Raw genomic sequence first — 16,345 nt, 5'->3', positions numbered from 1 at the left:
TGTTCATTCGGTTTTCTCCTTCTATTTCCTTTCTTGTCCTTGCCCTCCCTGAGGTGGTGGGTTGGGGGGTGAAGCCTGGTGCCCGTCATAGTGGAGGAACAGAGTGTCGTGTTCACCTTGACACAGGAATTGCTAAAATGACAATAAAACAAAACTCCTGAGGGGAGGCTTCTCTTCTGGCCTTTGCCCCCTCAGGATTTGTATGAGAAAGGGTAGCGTAGAGAACTGGGTTGACCAAATACCTGCCTCACAGGACAGCATTTAATTCTTTTTTTTTTTTAAGATTTTATTTATTTATTTGACAGAGAGAGAGACAGCCAGCAAGAGAGGGAACACAAGCAGGGGGAGTGGAGAGGAAGAAGCAGGCTCCCAGTGGAGCAGGGAGCCTGATGTGGGGCTCCATCCCAGGACCCTGGGATCACAACCTGAGCCGAAGGCAGACGCCTAACAACTGAGCCACCCAGGCGCCCCAGCATTTAATTCTTATTCAATGCTGAGGTCAAGCTGAGACTTCTTTTTTGCCTCTAATTTCAATCCACTTAGGTTAACCTTTAGGGCCGTGTGCCGGCTGCCTTCCTTCCAGAATCAAAGAAAGGGGAAACTTCCAAACCTAAGGCCCCTTCTTCTCTCCTGCCTTAAACACTGACCTGTGATGCCTCTGTAACAGGGACATACCCTGAGGAACAGGAAATGGCTCCTGTCTGGTATCAGCCCCTGACGTTCAGCAAACGGCTTCCAGGCACTGAAACGGGAAGGCGTGGGGAGTTAGACTTTTTGGCTCTTGCTCTCTTTAAATTGAAAAGAAAAAAGGCTACAGCTCTTACTTAAACTCTGCATTCTTATAAGCACCTCTTCTGAATTTTACTTTCCCCAAACATCTCTCGTTTTTTCCCTAGTCTTAGTGGCCGGGCTTAGGTGGAAAAGCTAGGGGGAAAAAAAGGTTTTCCAGCAATGTGAGCAAATGGCCAGCCCTTTCACAGACTCTTAGATCTGGCAAAGACCTCCGAGTTCCTCTCCCCAGATTTCTTGTGCAGTGCACAAGAGATCTGAGGCCCAACTCCCCCCCCGCCCCAACCGCCCATCTGTCCGGCTCACACAGGTAGTCAGTTGCAGAGCTGGCCTTAGATCTCCTGACCCCCCAACCAAGGTTCTCTCGACTGGAGCTCGTAAGCTGTGATGGATACCTACTGTGTGCACAGATAGCATTGTGGTGAGGCTGCAGAAATAATCCAAAGCGGTCCCTGTCCTTGAGTGCTCTGTTTGAAGAGATGGAGGATGCCCCCCAAAATGGATAATTAATAAGAAAAAGCAACAGATACTCAATGCCAAGTGCAGGATTCAGGCAGCTCACGAAGGAAAGGCCATCATAGCAAGGGTGACGGTGGGTGTTCCTAGAGGAAGGTGAACCTGGAGCTAGTTTTGAAGAAAGGGTTAGATTTAGACAAACCAAGGTGTGGGAAGGGAATCCTAGACAGAATGGATAGTGTGAATTAGGGTATTTACAGTGTTTGGGGGGACAATGAACAGACTACTGTGACTTGATCAGGTTTCTGGTTTCCATAAGGGAATAATAGGAGATAAGTTTGGAGAGGCAGGTTGAAGGTGTTGAATGGACCCTATCCTGAAGGCAGTGGGGAGCCATTGAAGGCTGTGGAGCAGACAGTGAAGCATACACAGTATTTTTGGAAGATGAATGTGGTGGGGTTGGGAGTAAGGACAGCAGAACTGGAGACCAGGAGGAAGCTCAACGGGGCTGTTGCCGGGGACAGAGAATAGAAAAGACAGTTATGCAATCAAACACCCTATTCTTTGTATGTTTTTTTCCCCCTTCTTGTGCATACATTTGACACTCAGTAAATGCTGGGCACATCATTTGTGAGTTCCCAGCCGTTCTTTTCCGCACATGCTCAGGATGTAATTTTTCAGACTGATGAGTTCAGGAAATCCTAATATAAATTTTTTTCAAACTTTTTGGATGCTTGAATTTTATCTCCTCATCTGGCTAACATAAAGGAGAAGGGATAAATTTAGACTTGATAAAATCATGTCTTATTCTGTGAAACAGAGGTGAGGAGTATTTGTTTTCTCACCCAATTATGGTTTCACCTGATGCAGGAAGTTTTCTGACTTGTTAACTGAAGGAAAATTGATTTAAATAGTGGGTATTTCACTGGCTTTGGTCTCTTTAAATCCAGAGAAATCCTTTTTTCTCTCCTTCCTCCAAAACCTTGTCTCCATTTACACTTGCTGTCTTTACTGAGGATTTGCTAAGTGCTGGGAGCCATGTCCCCTGCTGTGCAGGCTTGTGTCATTGTTTTCAGGTTTGTAAACGACCACCTAGGGTCCCGAAGCTTGGAGGCGGAGCCAGAACTTGACTCCAGAGCCTACTGCCTCCCACCTGTCCCCATCATTCCAGCATCAGACTTAAAACTAGTAAAGACCTCCCCAAATACATTTGGGGCCTCTATTCCCGGGTTAAAAATAAGGCCATGGTGTTAATACGGATAAAGATTTATGATCTTCTCTCGACTGTCCAGTGAGTCCAGGATTTACATAGTAAAAGAGAGGCTCGGCGTTGGTGTGTTTTACTCGCGTCCTGCAGGCTGATGTTCTCGTTCACTGGGCACTGGTGTGTTGTTGCCTGTGGTTGAGTATGAACAGTTAACAGTTGGGCTGGGCCTCAATGGAGAGGGGTCTTCTTGGCCGTGGAAGCTGAGATCACCCAGCCCAGGGGAAAGATGATTCTTTGGATGTAGGCAGCTGGCAGACAAGAGGAAAAATACCAGCTCCAAAGCTTTGGGTGGCTTTATGGTCTTTCCAGGGGCTGAGTAAGGCTTCCCTGTTGCCTTGGCAACTACAGAATAAATCCCAGTGGATAAACTTGTGGACCTCTGCATTCGTTTTTGGAACTGCTCCCAGGTGGCTGGCTCACATCTGCTCCCAGTCCACACCAGGGTGATGCATCCAGCAGGATACGGTACTGGGAGATAAGGCTCCTTTGCAGTCCGTGACTGAAAAATCAAAATGGGGTGTCTTGTCTTTTCTTTTAATTGAAATGATCCAGTCTCTGAACTGGCTATGATTGTAGGGGCGGCTTAAAAGCCAATGTGTAAGGGCGCCTGGGTGGCTCGGTCCTTAAGCGTCTGCCTTCAGCTCAGGTCATAATCCCAGGGTCCTGGGATCGAGCTGCATCGGGCTCCCTGCTCGGCGGGAAGCCTGCTTCTCCCTCTCCCACTCCCCCTGCTGGTGTTCCCTCTCTCGCTGTGTCTCTCTCTGTCCAATAAATAAATAAAATCTAAAAAAATCAAAACAAAACAAAAAACAAACCAATGTGTATAGTTGGTTAATTACAGTTTTCCTCTCTTATGATTGAGGATCTTCCTGGTATTTTTGATACCAGCCAGGAGTGTAGGTCCCAAGGCCCCCTACCACCCAATGGTAAACACAGGTGATGGGGTGAAATATTGTTATTAGTGATCATAAATATCTTTGGCTTCTCATTAACCCGGAAGGCAGCTGCTTCTAATCCTGAGAGCTGGCTGAGGTCATGGGTGCCTCTGACATAAACCCACTGGAATCTGATACTGTTATTTCCGATCAAAATGCTCGAGGTTTAGCATTCCGTCAATCCAGCTGTGATAAACTGTTGCCTTCAGCTCCCGTTCTGGTTTTAATTTGACTGGAAAGTTTTTGTTCGGTCTATTTAGTATAGTTGAAGGGTAAACAGCATGTAAAGCACTAAGCTTATATAAAGAAATGCTTTCCCAGCCTCAGATTTCCTTCTCTGGTCCCCAGGAGGAAGCTGGCCAAGCCAGAGGCTCTTCCCTCCTCTCGCTTCCCCCCCTCCTCCCCTCCCCTCCCCTCCCCTCCCCTCTCCTGCCGGTGTGGGCTCAGGATAGGAAGGATCTGGTCTGGAATTTTCTCAGGTCATTGGGCCGGCCCTCGGGATCACTGTATTGAGCCGAGCTAAAACTCTTCCGGTTTACGGTAAAAGCCAGCGTTGGGAGCATCGTCTGTCACTTCACATGATTTTCCTTGCATGAGGCTCTGTGCAGTGGATTTATTTTGGAGTTTTCTGTCAGGCTGTCGTTTTTGGAGCATTGAAGGAAGCCTCTCACGCTTGCTAAAACGCCTGGTTTGCGAAAGAGTCGGGAAGAATGGACGGCCCAGTCACAGTAACTGTTCAGTGTTATGGTTGCACATTTGTTCCTTCCTGTTCTTCGCTCTGATTTATTTTGCAATTCTATTTTAATAGCCATCTTTCGAGGGGATGTAGGGGAGTATAAATAATGACTTTTGGTTTGGTTTGGTTTGGTTTTGGGGGGGGGGTTGGAGCATCACTATTTGCCTGGGGCTCTCCAGGGAGATTTCTTTTTTTTTAAACAATGAGGGGTTTTTTTGGTTTTTTTGTTTGTTTGTTTTTTAAGATTTTATGTATTTGACAGAGAGAGAGAGAGCACAAGCAGTGGGAGTGGCAGGCAGAGGGAGAGGAAACCAAGGAGCCCGATGCAGGACTCCTGAGCAAGGAGCCCGATGTAGGACTCGATCCCAGGACCCTGAGATCATGACCTGAGCTGAAGGCAGATGCTTAACCGACTGAGCCCCCCAGACATCCCTCCAGGGAGGTCTTGAACCTGAGGAGACCTCTGGGATGCTGCCCCCCTGAGTCCTCCTCTGCGCTGGGAGGCCCCGTTCCTAGCAGGACCCAGATTTTCCAATCAGTGGCACCAAGGAAGTAAGACGTGGGCCACTGGCTGCCTGCTTTGAGTCACAGGGATTTTCCTGAACTTCCAGTCTGGGCCCAGCGCTGCACGGCCCCTTGGTGGTCCTTGAATTCCTCCCCAGAGCTTGTCTGCCCCACTCCACTCCACTGTGGAAATCCCCTCCAGAACGCTGTCTCCTTGTACAATTTGCCCTTCATTGGGAGACCTGGGTCTTCCACGTTTGCCGAGAGGGAGTAAAGGAGTGAATGATTTTCAGCCAGAAAGCCTGGGTTAGAATTCCAAAGCTGCTTCCAACATTCCTGAACCTCCCACTTGGGAAATGAGGTGATAGCATCTGCCTCAGAGGGTGGCAGGAGGACTGATGGGCCCAGACATCCCCAGGACACTCGCAGTCGCCCCAGGTATGTCACCAGGAGCTTTTGATTCTTGATGTTTCCCTCCTCGGTCCTCAGGCCTGGAGCACAGCTGCAGAAACCACCACCCAGCCCCCTAAAAGCAGATGCTGTATACAGCTCCAACCACACCCTTGCCTCCACTCTGCTGGCCTCTTATTGTCTTTTGGTATTTTTCAGCCTAATGCCTCACAGCAACTAAATTTCTAAATTTCTTTCTCTCTCTACAAGCTCACTGTTCTTCCTGTCCCCCACCTTTGGAGAAATAATTTCCTTTCACTCCCTACCGTCCCTCCCTCCCTCCCATGCCTCTGAGCTACAGGAGCCTGCCTCCCCTAAGTCCTGCATTATGCTCTCTCTCTCAGAGGCTCAGAAAGTTCTCTCCCACTCCATGCTGCTCCCAGCACTGGGTCTGCAGCCTGTTTCTCCCCATACATGGTCAGTCTCCTTGTCCAACTCCCTTCTCGTTAACTGTCCAGCGTCTGTAACTTCCCCTTCTCCATGATGCTCACCCCCACCTGTTAACAGGTGCCTCTATTACAACCCTCTTTGGGGCCATCTCCTCACCGCTGGAGTTCTAGGAGAGGCGGTTACCCACCTCTTCGCGCCTGGCACCTCCCCAGTTTCTGGGCTAGGCTTCCCCTCTCTGCTGAGCCCTCCAGAGCCGACTTCTTCTCCAGCTCAGGTGCTTTTCCCCAGTTTCCCTTCTGCCTGACCTTCCTCAGTCCTCACCCTTCTTGGCTTATGGGACAGGGCGGTGTCCTGGTTTCGTCCCAGTCTCCCCTAATGGGAGATCGGCGGGGGCGGGAGGGGTGCTCCCCAGGGCACAGCTCTGTGGCCTCTTCATTCTTCATACAGTTGTCCTGGGGAGCTCATCAAGCCCGTGGCTTCAGCTGGTGCCACTTGGTCTCTGCGCCTGTCTGCAGCCTCTCCTGGACTCTAGGGGTTGATGGGGCTGGTACAGGACCCACCTCCTCCGGGGGCTGAGGACCAAATGAACAGCATTGTAAAAATGCTCAAGACTTCCCTTAGTAAGTGCAATCCAAACTCGCTCTTGTCACCGTGTAATAATAGCTGTGGAACTGCTCCCTGTCCCCTCTCTCTTAACCTGCCTGTCCCCTGCCCCTGCATGTCTAGTCCAGTCCATTCAGTTCCTTCAGCACCCCGTCCTCTTGCTTACCTCCGACTCTGACTCACCGGAGGCCCTGGTCTGGGAAGCTGTGTTCCCTCTCCCGCCGCTTTCTCTACCCGGCCTGAGCCTGGCCTCTCAGGTGGGTCACAGCTGAGGGGCCCTTTCCCTGGCCCTCTATGCTTGTGCTGTGACCACTGCCATGTGCCACACGTACAGGACTTATTTGTTTGTCCCCCATGAGGCTACAATGAGAGCAGGTCCTATGCTGGTCTTTGTCAGTGTCCTAGGGCTGATAACGTCGTCGGAACGAAGGAACGCACCCATCCTGTCATTCCAAGACCAGCTGTGCCCTAGCACGCAAGTACGTGCATGTCCTTTCCAGGGACACCCCTCGGTGTCTGGAGAGATGGGGCGGCTACTCCAGCTGGAGGATGGGGGCAGGGGCAGGTAACTGCCGCTGGCTTCCTCAAGGGAAGAGCCACACAGCACCTACCAGAATGTGCTTTCACCGTGTGATCGGCCACCTCGAAGGGCCTTCGCAGGCTGTCTCATTCAAGCGCCTCGAGTTAGAAACAAGTCTGCATCCCAGAGGTGAGGTGGCTGAGGTCACGCACAAGTGAACTCCGAGCCAGAGGAGAAGCCAGACCACTGCCCGGCTATGTCATGACTTCCCATCCCAGTGACAGTTTAACCGTATTCTCGGTGAAGGCCTGGCCTCTGCCCCTGGGGCGTGAACAGCACACTCTCCCCCGCGAGGCACATGGCAGTCCCGTGGCCCAGCGTGCTGACGTCCTCCACGCTCCGTGTGGTGCCTCGGCCGGTTTAGAGGCTATGCTTGGAGCGGGGCTGTGAGCCTGCATTCCTTAGCTGTGGACTTAGGACTCACATGGCAGGTACAGGAATATTCCAGCACCTTTGTAACAGGTGATTCTCGAGGGCTCTGGGGCCAGGCAGGGTAGGAGCCAGGCCTCAGGTGGAATTCTGCGTGCTCTGCCCTTAGTGCTGACCCTTAGCATTGCTGGCATTTTTCCCCTGCTGCGTACAAGGTGCCCTAAGGAGATTGCCTTCTTCCCATGTCTTGGTTTTTACATGACTGCTGTATTTGAACCCTACATCCGTGTCAAGCCTTTGCACCAAGTTGGTCCAGAGAGCCAGGGCAGGCGGCGTAGTGGACTGTGAGTAGGCTTGGTCTGGGTTCTAGTCCTGCTGTCTCTGGTCACATGTATCAATCACCACCCCAGGCGTCAGTGTCCCCTGCTATAGAATTCTGAATCCCCCTGACTTACAAGCCTGCCGGTCAGAAATGCAAAAATGTGAGCGTTTTTTGTTTTGGCCACCCAGGTACTCCCTTACCTGTGGGCAGAGTCCCAGCCTCCTCCGGGTCCAGACCCTGCCCATCACCAGCCTCCTTCCTCAGCACTCCCTGTCACCCACTCTGGGCCACACCACACTGCTTGTCCTTCCGTGCCTGCACCATGGCAGGGACAGTGGGAGATGGGAGCAGATGCAAGCCTGGCCCAGCAGGGTCATGTTTCCTCTTATTTTCTTATTATCTGCACCACCCCCCTTCCAGGCAGAGGGTGGGGGAGGGGTGGGCTTTTCCCTTACTCAGGTGCTTGTGCAGGTGGTGAAAATGCAGGTGGAGATGAGGCCGGTGAGACTGTTACAGGTGCACCCCAGGCATCCAGGGACACTCGTGGGTGCACCTCTTACCCAGGCTGAACCCCCACCCTATGAAGGAAGGGGTGGTGTTATTTTATTGGTTCACCCCGTCGGTTCTCCCGGCTTCTTCGGGCTGCCCTCTGCTGGAGAGTCCTGGGAACAGGGTCTGGGGCTCCTGTCACAGCTGCTGAAAGCCCGCTGGGGATTGGGGAACAGAGGCAGGCCATGGGATTTCTTTCCGGGTACTGCTCTGCTAGACTCATTTCCTATTAACATAGACAAGATCCTCAGTAACGTTTAGCCTTCGCCAGGTCACCTGGAGCTACCCAGTGTTCTTGCTGACTTGTTTCTGGCACACGAAGGGAGAAATCTAGCAGTGTCCGAGATAGGCTAAGTGTAGAAGGCTTTTCCAAAGTTTGAACTTGTCACCGGCTGTCAGGAGCTCAGAGGAGCGCTAGCTTCCCCGCTCTTACTGGTTCTGTAGCTCTGGGGCATGTCAGATCACTGACTCTTCCCCGTTGGCCTGGACGCTCAGTGTTAGCATCGGAAGCTCTGTGCCCTGACAACATCCTCCGAGCTGGCCGGGCTGGCCGGGATGGTTGGCCACCACGCAAGGTCACGAGCTTCTCCAGCCGCAGTGCCCTCCGCAGAGACGGGATTACCTACTTCCTGGGGTTGTTGTGGGGACGTAACAGTGCCTGTGGAGTGCTAAGAAGGTGAATACATTTTCTGGAGCTGCTGTAACAAAGTGCCACCAATGGGGTGGCCTCCAACAACGGAAATGAACTCAGTGTCAGCAGAGCCATGCTCCCCTTGGACCTGTGGGAGAATTCTCTGTTGCTTCTTCCGGGCTTCTGGCAGCTTTCTGGCTCTTTGGCATTCCCTGATGATAGATGCCTCCCTCCAACCCTCTGACCTCACGTGGCGGCGTTCTCTCTGTGTCTCTCTTCACGTGGCTGTCTTTCCTGGGTGCATGTCTGTCCCTGCATTCCAAATTTCTCCTTTTTAATAAGGCCACCAGTCATATTGGATTAGGGCCCACCCTAACGACCTCATTTGAGCTTGTCTGTAAAAACCCTATTTCCAAGTAAGGTCATATCTTAGGTACTAGGGGTCAGGACTTCAGTGTATCTTTTTGGGGGGCCACCATTCAGCCCATAACAGCAGGGTTTGCTACGACCATTCCTGTCGTTTGTATTGTTGTCTTTGCAATCATCACGAAACCAAGCGTGTCTAAGAAACGGCTCCTGCCCGCAAGAGGAGACGACATGATGAAGAGAAGCTGGCGTGGTGGTTGGAATTCGGTACCCGCGGACCATGTCAGCGCGAAGGACACAGAGACCGCCCCTCTAACTGCCGGGCTTTGTTCTCCTTGGTGCAGCTGGAGCAGATGCGGAGTGAGCTTCTGCAGGAGAGAGCTGTCAAGCAGGACTTGGAGTGTGACAAGATTTCCCTCGAGAGGCAGGTGAGGCTGGGCTTGGATTAGACCCCCTCAGCGGGGTCTCCTTTGCATGGCACCCCAAGAACTCTGGGGCCTAACTCACCTGAGGGTGGAGGTGTTCTGAAGGCCTTTTCCAGAGCGGTTTTCCCAATAACATTAAATCTGCTTGGAGGTTGAGCAGCTGGGGTAGGAAGAATTGTGGGTGGCGTCTTTTAGATCCTAAGAGGGCTAAATTCTGATGTAAAGGGAATGAAAAAGAGACATGAGTTGCCATCAGACTTATTGGAATGCTATTCATGTAAATTCTTCACTGAATATCATATATGATGTTGGCGAAGGAGCCTGTTTCTCCTGCCATCCCCACCTCCCCCATAGGTTTATACAAACACAAGGCCACGCCTGTTTGCCTGACATCCAGGAGTCCTATGACGGCCAAAGATTTCACTTGGGGTCCTGAGGGAATGTGGTAGACTCTCTTCTCTTAGCCTGCCCGGAGCTGAGTGCAAGCCCTTTCCCTGGAGGCATGCCTGCTTCCCCCGGTCCCCCGGGGCCATGCATCCTGTGTGGAGGACAGGGTCATTGCAGTTGCTGACCATGAGCTGGCCCCACCCCGTCCTCTACCCTGTGCAGAGAGCGTGGCAGACATCCCCTCACAGCATCCCTGTCTGATTCTAGAACAAGGACTTAAAGAGCCGGATTATCCACCTGGAAGGCTCTTACAGGTCCAGCAAAGAGGGGCTGGTGGTGCAGATGGAGGCCAGGATCGCTGAGCTGGAGGACCGTCTGGAGAGCGAGGAGAGGTGAGCCCGGCCAGCAGTGGTGGTCACACTACAGAGCGAGTTCCCATTGTGTCTCTTCCTGTCCTCATGAGCCTTCCTGTGAGGAAGGTAGAGCAAGAACAATAGACGAGAAAGGCAAGAGCCACGCCAATAAGGACTGGGGAAGGTAGCCGGGCTGAACTATGGCCGGCGGACTATCGTGCAGGACCCCCACGCCTGAGCCCACAGCGTCCGCACTGGGCCGGCTGCTCCTTTCCACCCTCGGTAAGCCCGGCCGCCTCATCAGCTACTGAGTTTGAGCTGGCTCAGAGGCAGAGGGCTCACTCTGCCCCGGGGGCCAGAGGTACTGGAGCAGAGGGCCAGTGCTGTCTCAGACGAGCAGGACCCCCACGGTGGGTGGAAGGCACTTGGGGTCAGAGGGCCGCACTCCTTTCCAGCAGATTCTCTGCAACTAGCTCCGAGATCACAGCCCTTTCCTCCACAGCCAGGGCCTTCCGTGGGGCTGCATGAGAGGCTCCTCGGTTCTGTTCCCCCTGCCCTTCCAGGGACCGGGCCAGCCTGCAGCTCAGCAACCGCCGGCTGGAGCGGAAGGTGAAGGAGCTGGTGATGCAAGTGGACGACGAGCACCTGTCGCTGACTGATCAGAAGGACCAGGTGAGGACCCTCGTTCTCAGGTGGGATTTTCCGCCCCAGGCGGGGGGGATGGAGTCGTAGACACCGAGCCCTGTCTTCCCCTGTCCCCGGTACGTCGTAGAGCAACGGGGCCTTCCTTGCCTACCTCGGCAGGGGTTCGGCCACCTCAGCCCCTGAGCTGAGGCCGCTTGCTCCCTTTGCCGCCTCTTGGTCGCCTGGGGGGATGGCGGCTAGACCGCTGGCTCCTCTCTGCTGGGCTCTTCTCCCTCGCCGCTGGGCAGGGCGACCAGCCCCTCAGCCTGCCCTCTCTCCCCATGCAGCTGAGCTTGCGCTTGAAAGCCATGAAGCGACAAGTGGAGGAGGCGGAGGAGGAGATCGACAGACTAGAAAGTTCTAAAAAGAAGCTGCAGAGGGAGCTGGAGGAGCAGATGGATGTGAACGAGCAGCTGCAGGGACAGCTCAACGCCATGAAGAAGGACCTCAGGTGGGCGAGGGTGGCGGCCCCGCGGGGACTCTGATCCCCCTGACATCCGAGGGGAGCCCGACGCTCTCAGGGCAGTCTCGCTGCTGGTGTCTGATGCCAGTTCCTTGTCGTCGCCTCTCGGGGTTATCCCATCCGCGAGTCGAGAGCGGCCACGTCCACTTTGGTCACCCCACGAGCTCAGTAGGATCTCACGTGTGTCATCCCAACCCTCTGCTGTCAGACGGGCAGATTTCATCGCTCTTGTCTGTAAGGGGAAACTGAGGCTCAGAGCAGGAGGCCTCATAAAGACTAGCCGATCTTGGGCCTGGTCTCAGGAGAGAGCTGCCTCTAAAGCTCCCCTGCCATGATCGGAAGGGGCCTGGGGTGTGGGGGTCACTTTCCCTGCCCCAGGGTCACTGGGGTGCAGGGTGAGATTAGGCTCACCCACAGAGCTGAGCCTCTCTCGGAGGCTGGCGACTATGCTGGCAGCTTAGGTGGCTCTCTTGTAAATGGACAGAAGACGCCAGCCCGTTGAGAATCCTCTGAATAGGGCCCGTCAGGAGCCTGGTCCCGGGGCTGGCATTAGGGTGCACCATTTAAGGGGGCACCAAAACTCTCAGTAATCAAGATAGAGAATTAATGTGATATTATAAAAACTAAATGCAAACAACCCACGGTAAAGAAGATATCAGCGTTTTTAATCAAGACGGGATCAATAACGGCACCCTGACGAGATACACCGTAGCTTGAGGCGGAAGGAAAGATCAGGACCACTGAACTTGTCCCAGCCCTGCCCAGCCCTCCCTGGCGACACCAGCCGCCCACGGGCGGTTTGCCCCCTGTTGCCGTAGGAACTGTCGGGTGCAGACCGGGTCATGGGCTTCTGTGCTCGCCAGTGGGGTGGAGAGACAGGAACCCCAGACCCTTCCTTCACCCCTGATCAGAGACACGCTGCAGCCCAGGGCCGGGACACATGCCCCCTGTTGTTTCAGCAGGCTTAAGAAGCTGCCGAGCAAGGTGCTGGACGACACGGATGATGACGACCTCAGTACGGACGGAGGGAGCCTCCACGAGGCGCCGCTGAGTTACACCTTCCCCAAGGACAGCACCGCCACCAGCCAGATCTGAGGCCCCTTCCAGGGCTGCGGCGGCGGCCTGTCGTCATACCGCAGGGCCCAGCAGCCCGCCGCCCGCAGCAGGGAGCAGGAGAAGCAGCGTCCATGCGGGCGGAGACCCGAGACCCGTGAGCAGGCCGATTCCCCCCGGTTGCATTCCTCCTGGGGTCTCCGAGTGGGGGCGCCCCTCTCCTAGCTCGGACAGGCAGCAGTTTAAATGTTGTCGCCCGAGGCATAGGAGCCGCCACTCACTGTGAGCCTGGAGGATCTGATTGGGCAGGAGGAGGCCCCGATTCTGCACCGCTGTCTGCTGCTCCGCTTTTCAGGGGCGCTCCTGCCCCCTCCTCCCTCCCCGGCCAAGGAAAAGGGTCCAAAATGACAGTTATTTCATAGCCATTGTGCGGGGGAGGAGACGATGTATAGACTGTACATATTTGAATCTGGGTCCTCCTGGGCTGCGGCTGTTCCACTGTGGAATCTTACAGAAGCTCCGTAGGGCGGCTTGTTTGTAAACTCCACTCATCTGTCTTACTATTTTTTTAAAACATGGAGCTACTAGGTTTTAAGTGTTAAGACACAGAGATGAGAGAGAGGGTAGGGTACAAGCTACTTCGGACATCAGAGTTGGATAAAAGGAACCGTGGTGATAGGGGACAATTAATCCCGAGAAGAGAAACGCAAGTGGTCTTGGTGAACAACTTAGGGAGGGAGAGAAAGTCAGAAGGTCACGGGTGTCTGTGGCCCTGCTTAGTCGTTTTATCTAGAATGTTGATGTAATTCTGAACCGTGGTGACACCAATTCCCAGTCACCAACTGCAATTTCTTTTCCGCAGTTGGGGTGGGGAGACTCAGAAGTAAGGTTTTTGACAAATGACGTGGTTTCTGGAGGGGTGGGGTCCTCCTGTCATTTCTTATTGGTCCTTTCCTCCCTCCTCCCACGTCAGGCCTCCAAGTAGCCTCCTCTGGCCGGTGGTTGCTGGGTGGGGAGTGGGAGGGTGTGAGGAAGAGTGGGCGGTGTCCAGGAAGGTCATGGGGAGAGGGAGGAGAGGAGGTGAGCAGGCGCGTGTGGGTGTGGGGAGGAAGGAAGAGAGGGAAGTTCGCGAAAGCGGGGGCATGTATAGACGAGGGGCAGATGGAGCCAGATCTTGAGTTTATGTCAGGAAAGCAAGGGGGGGAAAGCCCGACGGGAGGTGTGTCTGTGGAGACTGGAAGGCTCCTCCTTGCTTCCTGGGGACAGAGGGACGTGTGCCGGCACCAGGCACCAAGTAACCGGGATTGGGTGAGGTCTGTGGCGAGGCCACGTTGCTGGGGCAGCATTACAGGGAGCGTGGAATGGGGCACTTGCAGTCTTACAGTATCCCTCCTGGCCTTCCTGGTGTCACCTCCCGCTGTGACCGGTCCCGGGTATGCTCGGAGGCCAAGTCCAGTCACAGCTGGGCCCCCACAGGTCAGGGCCAGGGTGTAGACGAGGCAGCTCAGTAGGGAGAGAACCACGTAGGACGTGTGTATACACAGGTCGTGTTCAGTTGGGTCGGCAGTGTCCCCAGGTGTCCCAAGAGATGGGAAACCCATGGACCTGAGAACTCCATGACAGTTACCATGAGGAACAGGGAGCTTCAGTGCCCTCGCTACCCCACGTCAGAGCCCACCGAACAGGATTCAGAGGGATCAGCCTGCTTTAAGGGTGGGTGTCATCACCCCCCCCCCCCAGCAGGTGAGGCCACTGGGGCCAGGACAGCCAAGCCCTGCTCCACCGCTGCTGGCTTGGGGTGCTTCTTGCGTCTGCTTACTCATGTGAGGTGAGGAGAGAGTCCTCCCTTTCGCCATTCATTCATTGAGCCAATATTTAGTGGGCGTCCCCCATGTGTCAGACACAGTCCTTGGCACTGGGAAAACAGCAGCGAATAAAACAGACCCAAATCCCCTCCTGCGGTGCAGGACAATAGTCGTACCAACGGACACAGAGGCCGAGCCCTTCCATACCCAGCCCTGGAGCCCCTCTGTCCTTTTGGGGACACAACAAGCCTGACTCACTGGAATTCCCAGGGGGTTCTCCGACCCTCAATATATTCCTGATTTCCCTGCTGCTTCCACTATCATTAGCTATTTGCCAAGAAGTCTGCCTAAAAATTCCTCCACCCCCTCATAACTACATGGGAGAGGAGAAGGTCAGAGGTGCAAGAACTTTGGGGTGGGGTGGGGTGAGTATCTATCTTGGGTTTGTGAGAAAGTCACTGTTTCTGGCCAGTTCCTCATGGTTGCCATGAGGCTGGCTGCAAAAAGCCAAAGAGCCCATGGAAAGAGAACAGAGACCCCTGTTCAAAAGGGTTGCATCCTTAAACGGTAAAAGATGGGCCATTTGTAAATGTTAACAAAGGCATCGTGGTACGTGGGCGTGGCGTTGGCGGCAAGCTGTGCGGTAGTGCCGTGGGAAAAACGTCTGACTGGGCCTTGAGAGATGTTTTCAAGTCCTCACTCTTCTTGCCCCAGTGACCTTGACAGGGGTGACCTTGATTGGGCGTGGGCTCTCAGAGCCCAAGATGGTCTGGAATAAATGAGGACCGCAAGGCAGGGTCCTTTCCAGCTCTGACATGCTATCATTCTTCGATTTTATTATATACTCATTTTTTTCCTGTTTATTGCTTTAAGAACTAACCCCACTCAAGAATATTTTCTTTAGCTAGCTTGAAAAGGAAATATTTTATTTAATGAACCGATATGTGGCCAGATGCAATGCCGAGGAGACAATCATCATATATCTTTATAATTTTTTTTCCTGCTTCGGAGTCTCCTTTGACAAAGGCAAGAGGCTCTTCTGCTGCGCTCTGGCTTTGGGGATGTTCGATTGCTTCCGTTTGTCGTGGGGAAGAGACGTTTGCAGACAGCTACCTCCATGTACGTGAACTGGATAAAGCCGGATTGCTTTTCAATAAACGGTGTCACCCGACAGGAATCTTGACTCTGCCATTATTTCGACTCCCTTGTTTTCGCCAGAGCTTGGCTCTGTGTCTCCCAAGAAACATCCAAGGTCATGGCTGGAGGCTGCTTGAGGAAGTGGAACGTGGTGGCATTTCATGCCCGGAACCGGTTTCTGAAATTAGAAGGGCGGGCGCGGGTCCGGGGTAAACACTGGGAGAATTAATATGCCTGCAGACGGTGATGTTCTGAGAAATGCAGCCTGCCCCTTTGCAGAAAAAGGCAACATGGGAAGTGTGTTCATAACTGAGGATAAACAGACACGCCCTGTTTATTCCTTGTTCCTAAATTAAAATGGGTTCTCGTACCATCTGAGTTTACACATGATCTCTTGATCGATAGCAGGCTGACAGCGGGTACTAGGGTCCCCATTCTGCGGGAAAGGGCTCCTTCTCCACAAAAGGGACCTAAACAGCTTGTTCTTTGTCCTCAGATACATTCTCCACCCTGTCCTCTGGAGGCCGATCCCCATAGGCCCTGGGCTCCCTCCATGACCCATGGCTGCTCTGTTGGGGGTCAGCCAGTGGGAGCAGGTAAGGGTTGGATATTTCTCCGTTATCATTCCCTGCTTCGTGCAACATTTTTGGCTGTGGCTCCTGTGGGGGGAAGGGGTTCCCTCATGACTCCAGCTCCCACAGGACTTGGGTGACCCGACCGCCCCCTTGTGCCTCTGGTCCTAAAGGTGGTCCTGGCTTCCTGGTCCTCTGGGTCCCTCAGCAGCCCTGGCGGGTTCCCACAACACTGCCTACCCTCCATTGCAGCTTTTCACCAAACTCTGGGCCCCTGCAAGGGGGTGCTGTTTCCTGTCCAGAGCTCTCCCCAGTGCCCCCTCGATGCCCCCGGTGATGTAAACGTCCGCCCATGCAGCTGTGCCGCAGCCCTGGGCTCCTCTTTTTTTTTTTTTTTAAGATTTTATTTATTTATTCGACAGAGATAGAGACTGCCAGCGAGAGAGGGAACACAAGCAGGGGGAGTGGGAGAGGAAGACGCAGGCTCATAGCGGAGGAGCCTGATGTGGGGCTCGATCC

At 53.7% G+C, this 16,345-nt stretch overlaps 1 protein-coding gene across 1 annotated transcript in view; it reads left to right on the top strand.

The window, feature by feature from the left end:
- Positions 1-15,288, top strand: part of CGNL1 (cingulin like 1) — a 96,552-nt gene extending 81,264 nt beyond the window's left edge. Inside the window, exons 14-18 of the mRNA XM_008706068.2 lie at positions 9,292-9,375; positions 10,027-10,151; positions 10,676-10,784; positions 11,084-11,247; positions 12,222-15,288. Coding sequence (XP_008704290.2) covers positions 9,292-9,375; positions 10,027-10,151; positions 10,676-10,784; positions 11,084-11,247; positions 12,222-12,354 — 615 coding nt within the window. The 3' untranslated portion in view covers positions 12,355-15,288. The remainder of the gene's footprint in view (positions 1-9,291; positions 9,376-10,026; positions 10,152-10,675; positions 10,785-11,083; positions 11,248-12,221) is intronic.
- Positions 15,289-16,345: the final 1,057 nt, after the last annotated feature.

The sequence above is a fragment of the Ursus maritimus genome, unplaced genomic scaffold (genome assembly GCF_017311325.1).
Source record: "Ursus maritimus isolate PB19 unplaced genomic scaffold, ASM1731132v1 scaffold_35, whole genome shotgun sequence".
Taxonomy (NCBI): domain Eukaryota; kingdom Metazoa; phylum Chordata; class Mammalia; order Carnivora; family Ursidae; genus Ursus; species Ursus maritimus.
The sequence above is the reverse complement of the archived record's forward strand: the minus strand, read 5'-3'. Positions and strand labels throughout refer to the sequence as shown.